The 16,843-nt window shown below is 43.9% G+C and overlaps 1 protein-coding gene across 3 annotated transcripts; it reads left to right on the top strand.

The window, feature by feature from the left end:
- The first annotated feature begins 2,840 nt into the window (after positions 1-2,840).
- On the top strand, positions 2,841-16,398 carry inka2 (inka box actin regulator 2). 3 transcript variants are annotated; one of them, XM_084061970.1, is made up of 2 exons: positions 2,841-3,217; positions 13,247-16,398. In XM_084061970.1, the coding sequence occupies exons 1-2, from the start codon at positions 3,143-3,145 to the stop codon at positions 14,495-14,497; spliced, it is 1,326 nt and encodes a 441-aa protein (XP_083918096.1). In that variant the 5' UTR covers positions 2,841-3,142; the 3' UTR covers positions 14,498-16,398. The 3 variants fall into 3 exon arrangements, with proteins under 3 accessions (XP_083918096.1, XP_083918098.1, XP_083918097.1); XM_084061972.1 differs by lacking the exon at positions 2,841-3,217 and adding an exon at positions 11,800-11,850; XM_084061971.1 differs by lacking the exon at positions 2,841-3,217 and adding an exon at positions 12,755-12,775.
- Positions 16,399-16,843: the final 445 nt, after the last annotated feature.

Below are 16,843 nucleotides of genomic sequence, written 5' to 3'. Positions count from 1 at the left end.
GTCATAATAGGCATGGACGGATTATGGACCGGGCCATTGGGGCCAGTGTCCAGGGACCCTTGACTACCAGGAGCCACTGTGGCATTTATATAGGTTCAAGCTAAAACCTTTGGGAACCACTGCAGTACATTACAGTCATTACATTACAGTCATTTAGCAGACGCTTTTATCCAAAGCGACTTACAATAAGTGCATTCAACATAGGTAGGGAATGAAACTACTAATCACCAGAAGTCTTAAGTGCATTTCCTGCAAAAACAAGCAACCAAGAGTATACCTAGCGCTAAGGTAAAAGTGCAATATATCAGCTACCTACTTTCTTAAACAGATGAGACAAAATTGCAAAATCAAATGAGCATGAGCTAAAACAAATAAGTGTATCGACTAAACAAGATCCAATAACACAATACAACAATAAAACAAGAGTTTGTACAACTAGTTAACAACAAGTAGGCCAGGCAAAGAGGAACGGTAGTGTTTCCTGAAGAGGTGGGTTTTCAGCCTGCGGCGAAAGATGGGCAGTGACTCTGCTGTCCTGACATCAGTGGGAAGTTCATTCCACCACTGTGGGGCCAGAACAGAAAAAAAGTTGTGACCGCATCGATCGACCAGAAGGACCCTTGAGTGACGAGGCAATCAGTCGCCCCGAGGTGGCAGACCGAAGTGGTCGGGCAGGGGTGTAAGCATCGACCATAGCCCGGAGGTAAGAAGGAGCTGTTCCTTTCACTGCCCTATAGGCTAGCACCAGGGTTTTAAACTGAATGCGAGACGCTACGGGGAGCCAGTGTAGAGAACGGAGAAGGATAGTTGTGTGGGAGAACTTGGGGCGGTTGAACACTAGACGAGCCGCAGCTTTCTGAACAAGCTCCAGAGGTCTGATGGCAGATGCCGGAGCACCAGCAAGGAGTGAAGACAAGACCCCTCATTTGGCATAATGGCTGACTTAAGTATTTTTAAGATTACTGTACATTAATAAATATCATATAAATACGCTTTCTTAACCCACACATGCCTTACAACTCGAGTAATGTGTTTGCATGCCCACCCGACTGCCCGTTCATGGGTAATGTGGTGTAGGGGGCCCTAAAACATAATTGACCCAGGGGCCCCCTTGAGTCTTAAAACATCCGTGATGATAAACATTTGGCAAAAATAGGTGAACATTCAGTGTTTTAAGTGTCACATTGCGACACGTTGTGAGCTTGTTGATCACCTATTTTGAATAGATTTGGTGTACGTGGGAACAAAAGACCAAGTAGACTACTGTGCGATCCCGGTCAACGAAGTATAGGCTGTAGGGTTTAAGTGCTTAACTCTTTTGACGTTGAAGAATTGAGTGATTTTCTGGGAAGTCAGATTATAAACGTGCATTTTATTTTGTTCATGATAGATATGAGGAGTACACGATGGGGAATTGCTGTGGGCTATTTGTTGTTGCATTCCATATGGTTTACTGTTGTGTCTGTACAGTAATGAGAAGATCATCCATCTCCATGGCGTATAATAGGGCCCATTTTCCTGCCATTTGTTCACTATACACGTCTGTTCCCTCTGCCCTGGAGGAATGGAATACAATTGAATTGGACTTTGTTACAATGAATAATGTAGTTGTAGTTTTTGTCTCTACATTTTCAGGTCACGATTTTAGCTGTTTTCTTTTTTCTTCTACCTTGACTGAAGAGTGATGCACACTGCTGTAAGCTTCCAAACGTATACAATATATGTTGGGCAACATTTAGGTCACAGAACTTAGTCAGGCATGCGTGATGCCTTGATGTAATAGACGCATCATCTTCAGGGAAGAGGTGGTGAATAAATACACAACTTTGCACACATGTCATGTCAAATCTATATACGTGAGACAGGGAGAGAACCTCTTCCTTCCTTGGATAACAAAGTATTGTGTCCGGGTCACACAAACAAAAGCCTCCAGATTTCAGGTGCTTCCTTTTGGACCACAATGAAGGTGACCAGGCCGCTGACCTCAGGGCTGATTTAATGAAACATATGGGTCTCTTTTAGGACACTTTGGTGACTTTGGTCACATTGCACGATCGGCTGCTGAATTCATGCCTAGCATGTATCAAAAAATTATTTGTCAGTTTGGCATGGGGTGCTCCCACAATCAACAGCCTTTAGCTTTGATTCAAATATTTCCAGATGATTAGGCTTCCTCCCAAGGCTGACAGATTGCTTCAGATTGCCTATACCAGTGGTTCTCAAAGTGGGGTCTAGTGACTCTCAGGGTTCCTTGGTGGGGTTCTAATTTGACCCTTACAAGTCTGTAACTCTGACAGTATACAAATGGAACCTAATAGACCCATCAGGGTCCATTTGGTTTCATATACTGTCAGGGTTAAGGGGAGTCCTTAAAATGTTAATGTTTGAGAACCCTATACATTCTCTCTCTCTCTCTCTCTCTCTCTCTCTCTCTCTCTCTCTCTCTCTCTCTCTCTCTCTCTCTCTCTCTCTCTCTCTCTCTCTCTCTCTCTCTCTCTCTCTCTCTCTCTCTCACACACACACACACACACACACACACACACACACACACACACACACACACACACACACACACACACACACACACACACACACACACACACACATTGCCACATCTACTCACTCGTCCAAAAAAGAAAATTATAGGTCCCCATTTCATCCCAGTTTGAAGGGATTTACGCTGTCATGGGAGGCTCAGTCTCTCATTGGAGGAGATTGGACGAGCAACGTAAGCGCTCCTCTTGAATGAGAGAAAAAAAGGAAAGCGAAAAAAAAACACACACCACAGACTGGCAGATCTACCAGCAGCAGTGGACCACTGACAGAGATACCGTCGGACTGACGTCTGAATATAACACACTGCACCCAAAAAAGGACGTCATTATAATATTTTCGGAAGTAAACACATTTTTAAAGAAGATCTCCAGGACTTTTCATTGCAGGACAACAAGACGCGCGCACATTCCAGAACAGGATTCGCGTTTTATTTTTCATTTATCTCCTCCTGATCATGCGAATGTTTTTTGGTTTTAGTATTAGATTAGACCTATTAGTTCAGGGCGCATAAAGTGATCATTACCAGCGGTATGTTTGATCGTTGATTGGTCTAAGTGGGTTTAATTGAATCGGTGCGTCGATCACAATGGAACAACAACAGCTCTCCAAACCAGAGCGCAAGAACATGGACGCGTGCTTGAGACGTCTGAAGACAGAACTGGTATGTTATGTTCGCTTATCATTCCTGTTATTAAAGCATGATCACATGTTGTCTGGTGTATTCAAACAGTGGGCTACATGTACTCTTTAATCAGATCAGTTCCTTTCCCGCATGTTTTTGTATTTGATTAGGCTAATGAGCAAACTTGGAGCTATAGTGGTCCCTAAATAAAAGGACAACATATTGTCCTAAATAAAAGGACAATATATTTTCCTTTTATTTAGCCTATATATGTTAACAGGTTTTTCTAAATATTTATATATATCTTGTGATAGCTATAATTGTAGCATTGAGTAATAATGTTAATATGTTTGCTGTATGTAGCCTACTGTATCTGTCTCTAGTCTTGTAGCGTTGGAGTATGATTGTAGCAAAGGTTTTCTTTTCTATCGGATTAATCTGTTGGTTTAAAGCTCTATAGGCATGTCGACGTGCCCCCCCCCCCCCCCCCCCTCCCCCTCTACACATCTGGGACAGATGTTCATTTAAGCTTAATGACCTAAAGACAGTCTTTTGTAAATCTCCCAAAGGACTTTGCTTCTACTTGTGTTTTGTTATGGATTTTTTTTTTAAATAAATAATAATAATAATAATAATAATAATAATAATAATAATAATAATAATAATAATAATAATAATAGTAATAATAGATTGAGACGTGATTCCTTCTGTTACTTTTCTATATCTATTTAGGTTTCATACCTTTTCTGGCATGTGGTCAACTAACAACAGGGTTCTAGTCATGTTTGCATACACTATCTTAATAGAATCAGGCAACTCTCCCTTAATTAACATGTTTTCAAACATTATTCACTCACTCTCATTCTATGAAACAAATTAGGTAGCAAATCGAGAGCAGCAACATTTACCTCCCTTTCTAAAATGTAAAAAAAAAAACAGAATGTGAAAGCTCATCCTTATGCCCACATATTTTGGCAGCAACATACTTTAGTCACCCATTTTCAATGGAGCTTTAACTGGCCCAGATTTCTTTTGGAGACATCTTCAAAGCAGGCATGGTCTGTGTGCCCGGGCCATGGGGCCCACAGTAAAGGCTAGGATGGCTGCAACATGCAACATGATCAGGCCTGTGGCTTTTGGGTTCCCTGTGCCGAATTAGCCACCCGTCTGTCAACTGGCACTTCTTATTTTTGTACAGTAGCCCTCACAGCAGGCTGGCATAGTTGCCAAGTTTGGTAAGGTAAATAGAAAAAGTGTTGGGCCATGCACAGGATCAAACAGCAGAACAGATAGCAGATGCCAGTTAAAACAAGCCAAGGCAGGCTCCCTTGATCAGAACCATGTGGGACACAATCTGTTTCAGTGCCTCGCTCTGTTATATAGGTGGTGGGAGGGGTGCTGTTTGTGCCAAGGTTGTCACTTTTCTTTTCACTGTGACTGATTTTCATCCACTGCTCATTCAAGAGTGGCACAAATGGATATTTTCTTTTTTTTACCAGACTGGTCAACAGACAAGACATGGGTTTCTTGTTTCTTGGACAGTAATGGTGCCAGTTGGTTTGTTACTTCTCCCTTAGGCCTATTGGTGACACATTTTCCAAACTGTGACATCGGTTCAGCCCTAGAGCAAGACTGAGAAAGTTGTATTATTTTTTATGTGCATGCATGTTATTGTCTCTGTGAGAGAAATATTTTGTCAAAATCAGGGAAATGCATGAAACATAAGAAGAACTGAATAGAGAATTGAGCAATGTATCAATCCTTGTGGACAGTAGCAGTACAATAAATGATAACTGTGCTCTTTAGCATGAGCCAAGGTCTATTAGTATACAGTAAAATATGTAGTATTAATGTAACACAGTGTCCATTATGTCTCTTTGATTAGTCCACAGCATCTTAACAGAAATAGCAGTGTGTCATATGAATGTGTGAAAACACTGTCTGTCTGGGCCTGGGGACCTAAGGGCCAGTCTGTGTGGGGTATTGTCAGAGCAAGTGTGAACATTTGACCTCTGACCTCCCGGGGTCAGGGGCTATTTTGCTCCACCGCTGACTGTACACGGCCTAGACCCTGAAACCTGAACCCAGAGAGACAGATTTTCAGGTCAGAAATGTTTCCGTTTTACATTATCTTCTCGCAAACAAGAATTTTGACACATTGTGATTTTCGTTCTATTCTTGTGAATACAGCTAAACCCTTTGTCTGTGAAAATTGCCTGCCGACTTCTTTTTTGCTTTAACAAAAACATGACTCCATAGCAATCCTGGGGGAATAATGATAACAATGAGTGAGACATTTTTAGCCTCAGCATGACTCACCATTCACACAACACTATGGGATGTGATGGAAATGGTAACATAAAATCAGAACTCTTCCTCTCTTCTGGGAGTTCAATAAGTATCCCTATAAACCAAAAATGTCTTCGCCGGGAAATAGCTGATCTATAAGTTTACCACGCTCAGAATGTTCACTCCAGAATAGGTGACGCATAGGGTTCATGTGGTTAAACGTGCAGCCACGGACATGCCCCTGAATTCTCCTGTCAGATTGCTAAGGTTAACACCTGCACTGCCACACCACACAGCGTCATTTCAGAGACTGAGAAAATAAACCGCCAAGGCCTTTGATACTGACACCCGGTGCAGCTCATTTCACGTGCATACTCTTTCATCCCGTTTGCGCCTTAGGTGCATTTCAAGCATAACTGTCACCATGGAATTCAGCAGAGAAAACATGAAGTACGCACATGAGGTCATGGAGGGCTGGAAAAATCCAAACAAAAGGTGCTGGTGGTGATGTGAGGTTTTATAGGGCTGTTTGTGTGTGTGTGTGTGTGTGTGTGTGTGCGTGTGCGTGTGCGTGTGCGTGTGCGTGTGCGTGTGTGTGTGTGCGTGTGCGTGCGCGTGCGTGTGTGTGTGTGTGTTTGTGTGGGGGCGGTTTGGTGGGGGTAAGCTTGTAGGGGTGCCAAAGACTTTCTTGTTCTTTGTTGCCTGCAGGGTGTACACAGTGAAAGCCCTGCATTAGTTATTATTAAGGTTCCAGTGCTCATTTGTCCTGAGCCTCTCCCATGGCTCCCGTTCTCCAGCCGGCACTTCCTTCCCCCTGGCTAAAATTGGCCTCGCTCTTGTGGCAGTTGTTGGCTTTGTATGTATGATCATTGTATTACATTTTGAGATGATACCGATAACCTTTCACGGGGTCTGTTTACTGCTCGCCAATGCACACGCCGTCTGGTCCACAACGCTTTTTAATTATTGCCTAGAACGTCAAGGCAGCAATGGAGTCCGAAAATCGTGAATATTGGTCGTGAGTTACAGTACTATGCACATAATTGTCTCTTTCTGGGTAAGATCCGTCAGAACCGCCAGAACCAGGGAAACGGATGAAACAGAAGAAGCCTGTTTAGTGAGTTGAGTATCAAAGCCTTGTGGTCGGTACAGTAGCAGTGCAGTAAATGTCTTTTGACTGTGTGCACTTTTAAAGAGTCAGCCAAGGTTTAAGAAATTAGTAGGCTAAGGCTACAACAGCCTGAGTGGGTTGCAGAACAAACTGACGTCAACTGCTGAGCTGCCAAGTTTCTATCTTATAATTTTGCCATCCGGTCATCACTAGCAGCTACTGTACATACCTCCAGATTGGATCTCGAACTGAATATTATCAGGGAAGATGATATGGCCTCTAATCAGCCTGTTTCTCTCTCTCTCAGGGCATAATTGAGATTTATCAGGAAACTAGCCATTAAGCCTCCCAGCGTTCAAGACGACTAAAGCCGAGTTACAGTAGGATTCATCCACAATAGGTCACACTGACAGTGATGAACACAGATCCAGTGTTTAGGAATAGATAGGGCATAAGAGCTGGTTTCAGTTGTTGCTGGGGGAGATGGAGGGGAAATCCATGCCTCCGGTTTTAATACACCCCTCTGGTCATTAATTTTTATCGCCAGTGGAGATATGTTTTATCCCTGCTTCTGGTCAGACTGAATTAGATAAAAGCATTTCCTATTGGGAAACATACACTTTCTGAGATGTTTGATAATATCACAATTCAACAATATCATTTAAATGTACAGTATGTTAACCACATTAACCCGGCCTGGTGTCCCTGTTTTGGGCAAATTTGTCAAAAAACTGCAGATCAGGTAAAAAAAAAAACTTGTGTCATGGTGTGTTGTGGGCTCAGGTATTTTCGCTATTTATCTAGTTAGGATATAGGGCTTAAAGGGGAAATCCACCCATTTTCAATATTTAACTATGTCATTAATATAGCATAAAGGAGTTGTGTGGAAATAAGAAAAAAGTTCCCCCCTTTTCTTTTTGCCTTGAACTGGAGGATTGATTGTGAGTTTAACATTGCAAATTACAACGTGATGACTCATCATGTTGTAATTTGCAATGTTAAACCCACAATCAATCCTCCAGTTCAAAGCAACACAGAAAGGGGGGAACTTTTTTCTTATTTCCACACAACTCCTTTATGCTATATTAATGACATAGTTAAATATTGAAAATGGGTGGATTTCCCCTTTAAGTGGTTAAGAAAATGTCTCCCCCTGAGTTTTTTTATTTGTTTGTTTACAAATTGAAGCCTGCATTAAAGCCTAATCAACATATTCCATCATTGCCAGAGAGGGATTCACCTGTGCATAGGAGACGTACTGTATCCATATTCACTGAGCCATATAGTCACAGCAGATGTGGAAGTAATTACTCCAAGGCCAATCCTGTGTGACAATCTGCTGTGAGTGAGTCATGCATGCTCCAGAGGCATTGATGGCCTATATTCCTTTAATTGAATATTCCGCATTGTTTCCCCCTACTCTGCATTACAACATATGAAGCATGCATGCTAACCAAATGAACCCTAAAGTCCCTGTTCTCGGCATGTCATAATAGGCAAACGTTGGGCATTTTCGGCGAGGAGATTTGGCTCGGAGGGAAAAAAAGGAGTGGGCCAACGATAGACCCCTGGGGGACCCTGGTCAACAGAGTAGTGAGACATTCATGCCCTGTGATGTGTGAGGTGATATTTCTGTGTTTGAACGCTGCAATGGCCTGACTAATCTCACGATGGTGACCCTGGGTCTCGCCACAGTGGCCTGTGGAGAGTTCAGCAGTGTATATTGACTCATAGAGCCTTTCTGTCTCCCCAGGACAGAGATCCCATTCCTGCCCTTGACCCACACAGCCCACTATTCATTTTTAATGAGGGTTGGAGGGAGGGTAAAACAGGCTATAACTGCTTACTCGCCTGCCATGCTACCAAACAGGAAGAGGTTTAGGGACCGATAACCTTGGCCTCACTGTTTCCTCCTGTCCAGCCAATAACAACAACACCAAAAACAACACTGAATGGCCTTCTATGTTCGATGGAGTGGAATAGTGCCGTTTATGTTTGGTTTAATGTCACGTTCTGCAACTTAAATGTTTGTGAGTTGATTTTTTCCCCCCTTATTAATCCAGTTGAAGTGTGTCAATGAGGTTCATTGAAACTCAACACACCAGCATATACATTGCGCACATTCAGGGACACACGTTCTGCGCGCAATCAAATAACTGAATGCTGAATCGGGTTAAGTCATGCAAGCGTGGTCCATTTTTCCCCCTCTAAATGGATGAGGCGGTATCATGCCATGTTGAAGGCAGAGAGCTGCATCTCAGCAGACAGCAAAGGAATGGCACTGATTTATTTATACTTAGTGGTATTTACAGTAATTCACTTTCATGCATACATTCATGCAATATTTTTTGTGTTGAGTTGTCATCATGATATAGTAGCTGTTAACCACTTAAACCCTATATACTTAGTTGACTGGGGTCCCCCAGGGAGATGCCTTTTTTCCTTCTACACCAAATCTCTTTGTCGGCAAGCTCACAATGCATCGCAACATGGTGTGTTGTGAGCTTGCATTTTTGCTGAATTTTCACTCCAGAATAGGGACGCCAGGTTTCAGGTTTTCAGTCACTGCCTTCACATGACCTGGTAAAAAGAAAAAGATTAAAAAGAAAGAAATAAAAAGAGCACCAGGGTAGTCTATTCATTTATTCCCTTCAAAGGCCATAACTCTTTAATGAGCCTCTGTCCAACATTAATTCAAGACCGCCAGCTATTGTTCTCAAACTTTGAAGCATTCAGGCCTTAAGTGGCAATTATGTGTGGTTGGTTGGCATCACAGTAGCAAAAACAGGAGAGGAAGGGGCTGCTTGATGGTCTTTGTTTGTTAGATTTGTTCAACTTCTTTTGATCAATAGCTTTTCACTCCCTTGCTTTTCCAAACGACTCTTAGAAGTTTTAGCCAATGGATAGATCAAATGCAAAGACTTTGCCCTTAAAAAAAACGTCACTGTGGTAATCAAGATTGGGTTAACGATGTCAGTATTTATGGGTATCCCCTGGGTATGACATAAGAGAAAAATGGCTGCAGTGAATAATGGTCAATAGCGATTCCTATTTATATTTTTTTCTTATTGCATTTGAGAGGGTTTTTGTACACTGTAACTCTCTTTACCATGAATAAGACCTGGAGAGACTACAGTAGGACCTGTCACTTCTGTCTCTTTCCTTTTAATGAGGCCCTTCTGATTAACACATTTTGAGAGTGAGACATCTCAGGCTTCCTGCTAAATCATAAGCATGTGGCACTAAAAGTAGAAACTGCCTTGGGACAATTCAAGTCACATTCATCTTCTTCACAAGATACCAGAGTGAAAGTTGATATGGTTGACATAATTGGGCCACACATTTCAGCCTTGAGATAGTGATGGTAAAGTGTCTCAAGTTAGTTGGCATGGTAAGGTCATTCAATAGAGTCTGTTATACTACTGTTCAACTGCTCCCAAGTGGGGGGAAAAAATATTTGTATTATTAATGATACCTGAGAACAGAAAAGCTGCTTAATAATGGAGTATGCTTTAAATAACCACTAGGAGATGCCTGTGTTTTGGGGATAAGGGAAAAATTACAGATGAGCTTTGAATAAGCATGTTTTAGTTAGCATGTATGAACAGGTTAGCTCCATAGCCTGCACGACAATTGGATGGGTAAGGGATGATGTTTCGAAAACAAACTCAGTATGCTGAAGTGGTCCAACGTTTAACCAGCAGTGTAGAATGGCGTAATCCTTTGACTCATCCAAACGCAATCTCACAGCCTTCCGGAGAGCCACACGTTTAAAGCATAAGCTACACTGAAGAAAGAATTACTTTGCATGTCATCCTAGCATCATCAGACATGTTGAACTTTGATGTGGTTGAAAGTAAACCGTAATTATGCACACTTTTCCCAGCCTCTCCAAGGACATGGCCAATTATAGCTAATGAAGTCAACCATATGTGTAATACACGGAGACAAGAGACAACCTGATTGTGCTAATTATGTGTATCTTCACTGCTGATTTTGGCAAGGCAGGAAGAAACAATGGGCCCATTGTTCTCCTGATGTGCATTGATAGGCTTATTACCATCTGAACTTGACCTACCTAGTTAGTATATACCCATAACAGAGATGTGTGATGTTATACTGTACATAAATCTCAATGGCAATTGATAGCTACAATACAGAATGTCAGAAGCCTTTTCAAGTACATCAACAGTGTAATGATCATTGTGTGTATCCATTATACTCACAGTATTGAAATATGTCCATAGTTTGCTGAACTTGACTGAAAAGCCTCTGTATATTTTCTCATGATTGAGAATGATTTTTTTTTTATCAAAATATGCACCAAGTTTGTTTTTATCATTATTTTATTTTATCAAAGTGGCATTTTTTTGGATAGTCACAGCGGAGAGAGACAGGAAAGACTTAGAGAGAGACAGGAAAGACTGAAAGAGAGAGCGGGAGAGTGACATACAGCAAGTGGTCTGGCCAGAATCGAACCAGGGACCCGCTGTCAAGCATTAGAGCCCATGTGGTACGCACCCTAACCACTCAACCTGGTTGCCCATTATGGTTATTTTCTTTCTAATTTCTACAGCAGAAAAAATGCTTGGGAACTGTTATTTGTTGCACATAAGCTATACTAGAAAATCTCCCCCTTCTCACGATGCTTACAGTGATTAGTTTTTTTATACTGTTCTGTCAAACACAGTTGTCTTACACGGCTTCTGTTCCCACCGGGGTTTGTACCGCAATCACAGCCCCCCTGATTAAGTATCAGTTCTTGGTGTTGTTATAACATGCCACCCCCCTCCTCCTCCTCCAACGGCCCCCTCCTTTCTGTTCCTCCCCATGTGTTCTTATGGTGTCATCCATAATTGAATCCATCAACAGTTCCATATTGGACGTCTAAACATATGGCGAGAGCTCCAAACACCCCCACCCCTCTCCCCCCCACCCCTGATCATCCGGCTGCTCCCCCCATACTGCTGCTGGCCTGGACTCTGATCACCCGCCCTTTCGCTCTCCCTCTCGCTGTCCGCTCTCCCTCTCATTGTAAGGCCGTTTCCGCCTGAGTGACCCCACCCCCGCGGTTAGGGATTACAGTCTAGACGGACAGCGCTGATTGGACGGCCGCTCTGGCAGTGTCCCCCCATTGGAGAGAGATACTTATAGGGGCAGGCAGCCGTATCCATTTGAAAGGTGAGGGGGACAGTGACAGCCTGCCAGAGATAAAGATAATCAGAAAAAGGGAGGCAAACAGGGACCCTTTGTGTTCCAAAGTTTACACAAGGTAAGAAGATTTGTGGGTTTCGATTTGATGTTTATTTTATTTAGGTCTTAGCATGGGTCGTGTCAAGTACATACTGAGGATATTTCATTCCATTTCATAGTTAAATGGGTTTTGTGTGTGTGTGTGTGTGTGTGTGTGTGTGTGTGTGTGTGTGTGTGTGTGTGTGTGTGTGTGTGTGTGTGTGTGTGTGTGTTGTAATTGTAAGTAATGTTAAGTTGGCACTTTTTCAAAGTCCTAGGCTTTTAAGAAGTTGCATAGCCAGTGACATTTTTATTTCTGGAATATTTTTAAATGATTGATCATGGTAAGCCACTTAAGGCTATGCTTGTTTTGGTTTAGTGAGTGTGGAAACTGTCTCACTAACATATTCCCATAGACTCTGGCACATTTTTCAAAATAGTTTGCATACTTTAGTTGCTGTCTTCCCACAGCTGTTTTGATAAGGGAGGGTTATTCCTGGCAGATTTACCTTGTGACTCATTAGCTACCTTTGTGCCTCTCTATGCAGTTATATTTAAGAAATAATCGTTGTCATCTCAACAGTACAATTCTGAGACTAAGTTAAAGCACTGCAACAAGTTAAGACAGGACAGTCTCTGTTTAGCAAAGAGCTGCAGGGAATTCCCTGCAGGAGAAAACGGTTAGTCCTGGTCACATGGCACCTATGCTGTACTCTCAGACAGAAGAGAGAGGAGAAGGAGAGAGTGGGAGAGCAGGAAAGAGAAGAAAGCAAAGTGTAGGATTGAGATACAGGAGGTAAGCGGGGGAGGAAAAGATAGAAATCAGAGGTAAGGGGATACGAGTGAAAAATAGACCCGAGACAATGGGAAATACAAACGTTGGTAGTCTGGTCTCCACAGCTGCCATCGACTACAATCCTCTCACATGCACAGGCCATATGGGGGCCCGGACCTGTCATTCAGAAGTAGGTCACATGACCTGTAATTAAAAAAACTTGTGCAGCCTGGAAAACACAAAAGACAACAACAACACAGAGTCAACGGCCAACATCAAGGGAGAGGCAGGGAGCGAATGTATTCAGCAGGCTGTGGCGGTGAATACTGTGACCCTAGTTGTCATGCATCCTCTAACTCTGTCATTGGATGCAGTTGGTTGCTGGTGTGTAATTGGATTTGTCCCGGTGCTGAGATTCATAGAGAACAGAGAGGGTGGGGACAGTGAGGGATTCTTTGTTGATGGATGACAGGGGCCCTACGGGAGGTGGAGGAGTCAAGTGCTTGAACTGATAGATTGTGTCAGGCCTTCTGTTTAATCTCTAACAAGACCTTTCCCTGTTGTTATTGTCTCCCATTTCTCCCTCTTATTATTTCACTCTCCCTCCTCTTCGTCTTCCCTTCTCTCTTTCTCTGCCCTCTCTCTCTCTCTCACCCTGCAGGTGTCTATGAAAGAAGCGGGCGATGGCCTCCATGCTCAGATGAATTCGATGATGGGTGCCCTCCAGGAACTCAAACTTCTTCAGGTCCAGACCGCTCTAGACAACCTCGACATTTCCGGGCGGCCCATTAACCGAGGTCCCCCACAGTCCATACCCGCTCCACCTCCTGTCACAGCGACAGCGGCCTCCACAGAGAGTGACAGGCCCTGCTCCAGCCAGAGCATGCCAGAAGAACCCAGTCCTAGTCCCAGTCCCAGGCGAAGCCCTAGACCATCACTGGATAGCAGAGACACCAGTCCTGATGACCAGAGCCGTTCTCAACACAGGAGCAGCCTAGGGACCACCTCGTCTTCTTCATCCTCCAGCTTGGAGAGTGAGAGAAGCCAGAGAAGCCAAAGACGATCGAGAAGCGACAGTGTTCTCACGTCCATACCCAGGAGGTGGTCAGGATACACTGCCCCCCAGGTGGACTTCTGCGGGCCCACAGTGGACAACCCTCCACCAGAGCCCCATTCACACCCACTGGCGGCCCCCCATGCCCGGCCGGTGGATCTGCCTGGGATTCTGTACAGCCTCTCCAGAGAGGGGCCGTCGTTAGACAATGACTACGCCCAGGAGAGCATGGATGACTCCAGCGACTGGACCTCGTCCCTCATGAGCAGCAGACGCAACCGGCAGCCCTTGGTGCTGGGGGACAACGTCTTTGCCGACCTGGTGGGCAACTGGCTGGACCTGCCCGAACTGGAGAGGGACGAGCGCGAGGAAGACAGCAGGAGGAAGAGGAGAGGGGAGAGGATGATGGACGACGCCGAGGCCGACCGGCCAGACACCCCGGCCCATCCTCTCCGCCTCAGCCGCTCGCAGGAGATCTGCAAGAAGTTCTCGCTGACCACAAACATCTTCAAGAAGTTCCTGCGCAGCGTTCGACCCGACAGGGACAAGCTCCTGAAGGAACGACCCGGCTGGGCGGCTCCAGAGCTCCCCGAGGGAGACCTCTTCAAAAGGCCCAAGAAACTGGCGCCTAAGGCGTCTAAAGGGAGCTTCTACCTGCCGTTCTGGGCAGGCACACAGCAGGGCAAAGGCAGGCCGTGTCCACACCCACAGCCTCACCTGGCCGAAGCAGAGAGGTCTCACCTCCACCTCCAGCAGCCTCCGTTCTCAGGGATTTATATAGACAGGATTAGACAGGCGGAGGGCAGGCTGGAGAAAATGCAGCCCTTGTTTGATTACAACACAGCTGTGTGGGTTTGACAGACACTCTCGACCTCAGGTCATCATTCTGCTGTTGATGTTGTTGCTGCTGCTGCAGCCAGACTTGAGTGACAGGTGTGCTATGGGGATTCGGCTGCTCTGGAAGGGACTGAATTGAACGTTTGGTCTGAAGTCATCTCCGCAAATATATTTGAGAGATGATGAACTTGACATCTAGAAGTCGTCCTCCCTGAACAGAGAGATTATCAGGGCAACTGTTTTGTCTGACAATCCAAAATCCTAAACCTCGTTGACTGTGTGTGTGTGTGTGTGTGTGTGTGTGTGTGTGTGTGTGTGTGTGTGTGTGTGTGTGTGTGTGTGTGTGTGTGTGTGTGTGTGTGTGTGAGAGAGACCCGCCCCATCTGTAATTTTATTAAAATTACAATAATTAATAATCGATTAAATCGATTTGTTCAATTTACTGTTAGAGAGGGAGAGAGAGAGTGAGAGAGAGGATGAGATAGAGACTTTTGTGAAGCATTTCCTTTGGAAGTTTTGTACAGTTCAAAACAGCGTGTGTGTGTGTGTGCGTGTGCGTGTGCGTGTGCGTGTGCGTGTGCGTGTGCGTGTGCGTGTGCGTGTGTGTGACTGTGTTTCTCGGTACTATTCAACAGAATGATGGTACTTTGATATGGGCATCGCTCACAGAATGTCTTTGACTTGGATTACCTTCCACATCCCACTGTCTTTATATACCCAGAACATTTGAACTATTCCACTTCTGACCTACACATGTTTTGTATCTACCAATATGAACACCAACTGTTGGATTGCATGGGCACTCTTTTTTATCGATGACAATTACAAACAGCTGTTACTGAACGCACTGCCACTGAATACACTGTTGTATTAAGCTCTATGTTACTTCCTTTAAGGCCTGGACAACTCAAATGAAGCTTTGTAAACCCGTATTTTGATCATCATTCATTCACATCACTTTCACCTTGCTCAGGGAATGAATGCCTCCTCCGCCAAGACATAATGTGTCCCTATTGACCATATTCACACGGCAGCCATTATGTAATTGGCGGAAATTGGGCTAAATTAACTTTACGTTGATAGGGTCAATGGATCAGATACGATTGGACATGTACTATTCACGGTATAATAAATGTACAGCAATACAATGCATGACCAGCATACATCATCGAGGGCTGCACATTAAACTTTGAGATGTGTCCCCTGTTAGGCTTGTCATGGGGTGATGTATTTGCCGTCGCACAAGAGATAGTCATTTAACTCTGCTGTCTAGACAATGCTACAGTACATCTCAACTGTCAACCTTCCTGAGGTTATTGTGTATTATGCATAGAGAAGAGGGTGGGTGGGCAACGATGGCACGAACACAAGGAGCTCAAGGCAGAGACAGAGATGCAGGGAGAGATAGACCTGGCATAGGCAGACAGTAGCGTTACGTGTCAGGCTGCCATCTGGTACTTCTCGTTATGTAAAGCCCATCAGCCGCATGCTCAAAGAGGGTGTAGATTGGATCTTGATGCCTGTTGATCCCAAAGCCACGTGGATGGACTAAATCAGTGATACTCAAACTTTTTAATTTCAAGGACTCTTAGTTAGGCCACGTACGGACCCCCGTTTGATACCATTTTAATCTCTGGGACCCCGATCTAACAATTATTTTATTTGTACACTCTCAGAGTTACAGATCTGTAACTTCTCAAGAACCCCTGGACCCCACTTTGAGAAGCACTGAACTGAATCATGATGATGGCGTCCATTACACACACACAGGTTTAAAGATACATAACAGGGCTTGGGACAAGGTGTGACAGTTGAAAAGGGCCTGTACTCTCAACCACGAAAGGTCTGTCTTTGTGGGATTACAGTTTTTAGTAGTTTATTTACATATGTACAGAGCATTGTACGTATTTGCTACCCACACAGACTGGTCCTGACAGACTGGTCCTGGGAAACTGTGTTAAAGGGGAATTTGATTTATCATCTGATAACTTTATTGCATGACACAGGTAAACATTTTTCTGCACTGAGAAATATGCTACCGTGAGCCATCAAATGCTGGCACACAGTTGTAACCAAACCATTAATCGCTACATTCTTGTTGTTGTTGTTGTTGTTGATGATGAGCTATTCAAGCATTGGTCATTTCACATGGAAAAATATTGGTCATTTCACATGTTAAAGCATTGGTCATTTCACATGAAACCATAATGGTGAAGAAAGAAAAACAAAATAGGCTATCAGTAGCTTCCGTCACAATTTCCCTCAGGGTAAAAGACACTGCCAGCACTGAATAAAAAACTAAACAAAAAACTATTTATTCTTCTAGAGAGAGGACCACTGATATGCAAGGACAATCTGATGCTCATT

The sequence above is a fragment of the Gymnoscopelus microlampas genome (genome assembly GCF_963454915.1).
Source record: "Gymnoscopelus microlampas genome assembly, chromosome: 7".
Lineage (NCBI taxonomy): Eukaryota > Metazoa > Chordata > Actinopteri > Myctophiformes > Myctophidae > Gymnoscopelus > Gymnoscopelus microlampas.
This window is presented reverse-complemented; position numbering and strand designations above follow the sequence as displayed.

Excerpts from the sequence above, each read along its gene's own strand:
- inka2 (XM_084061970.1), top strand. The coding sequence starts at position 3,143 with ATGGAACAACAACAGCTCTCCAAACCAGAGCGCAAGAACATGGACGCG. Across the intron at positions 3,218-13,246 it reads GACGTCTGAAGACAGAACTG|GTGTCTATGAAAGAAGCGGG; the intron begins GTATGTTATGTT and ends CTCACCCTGCAG.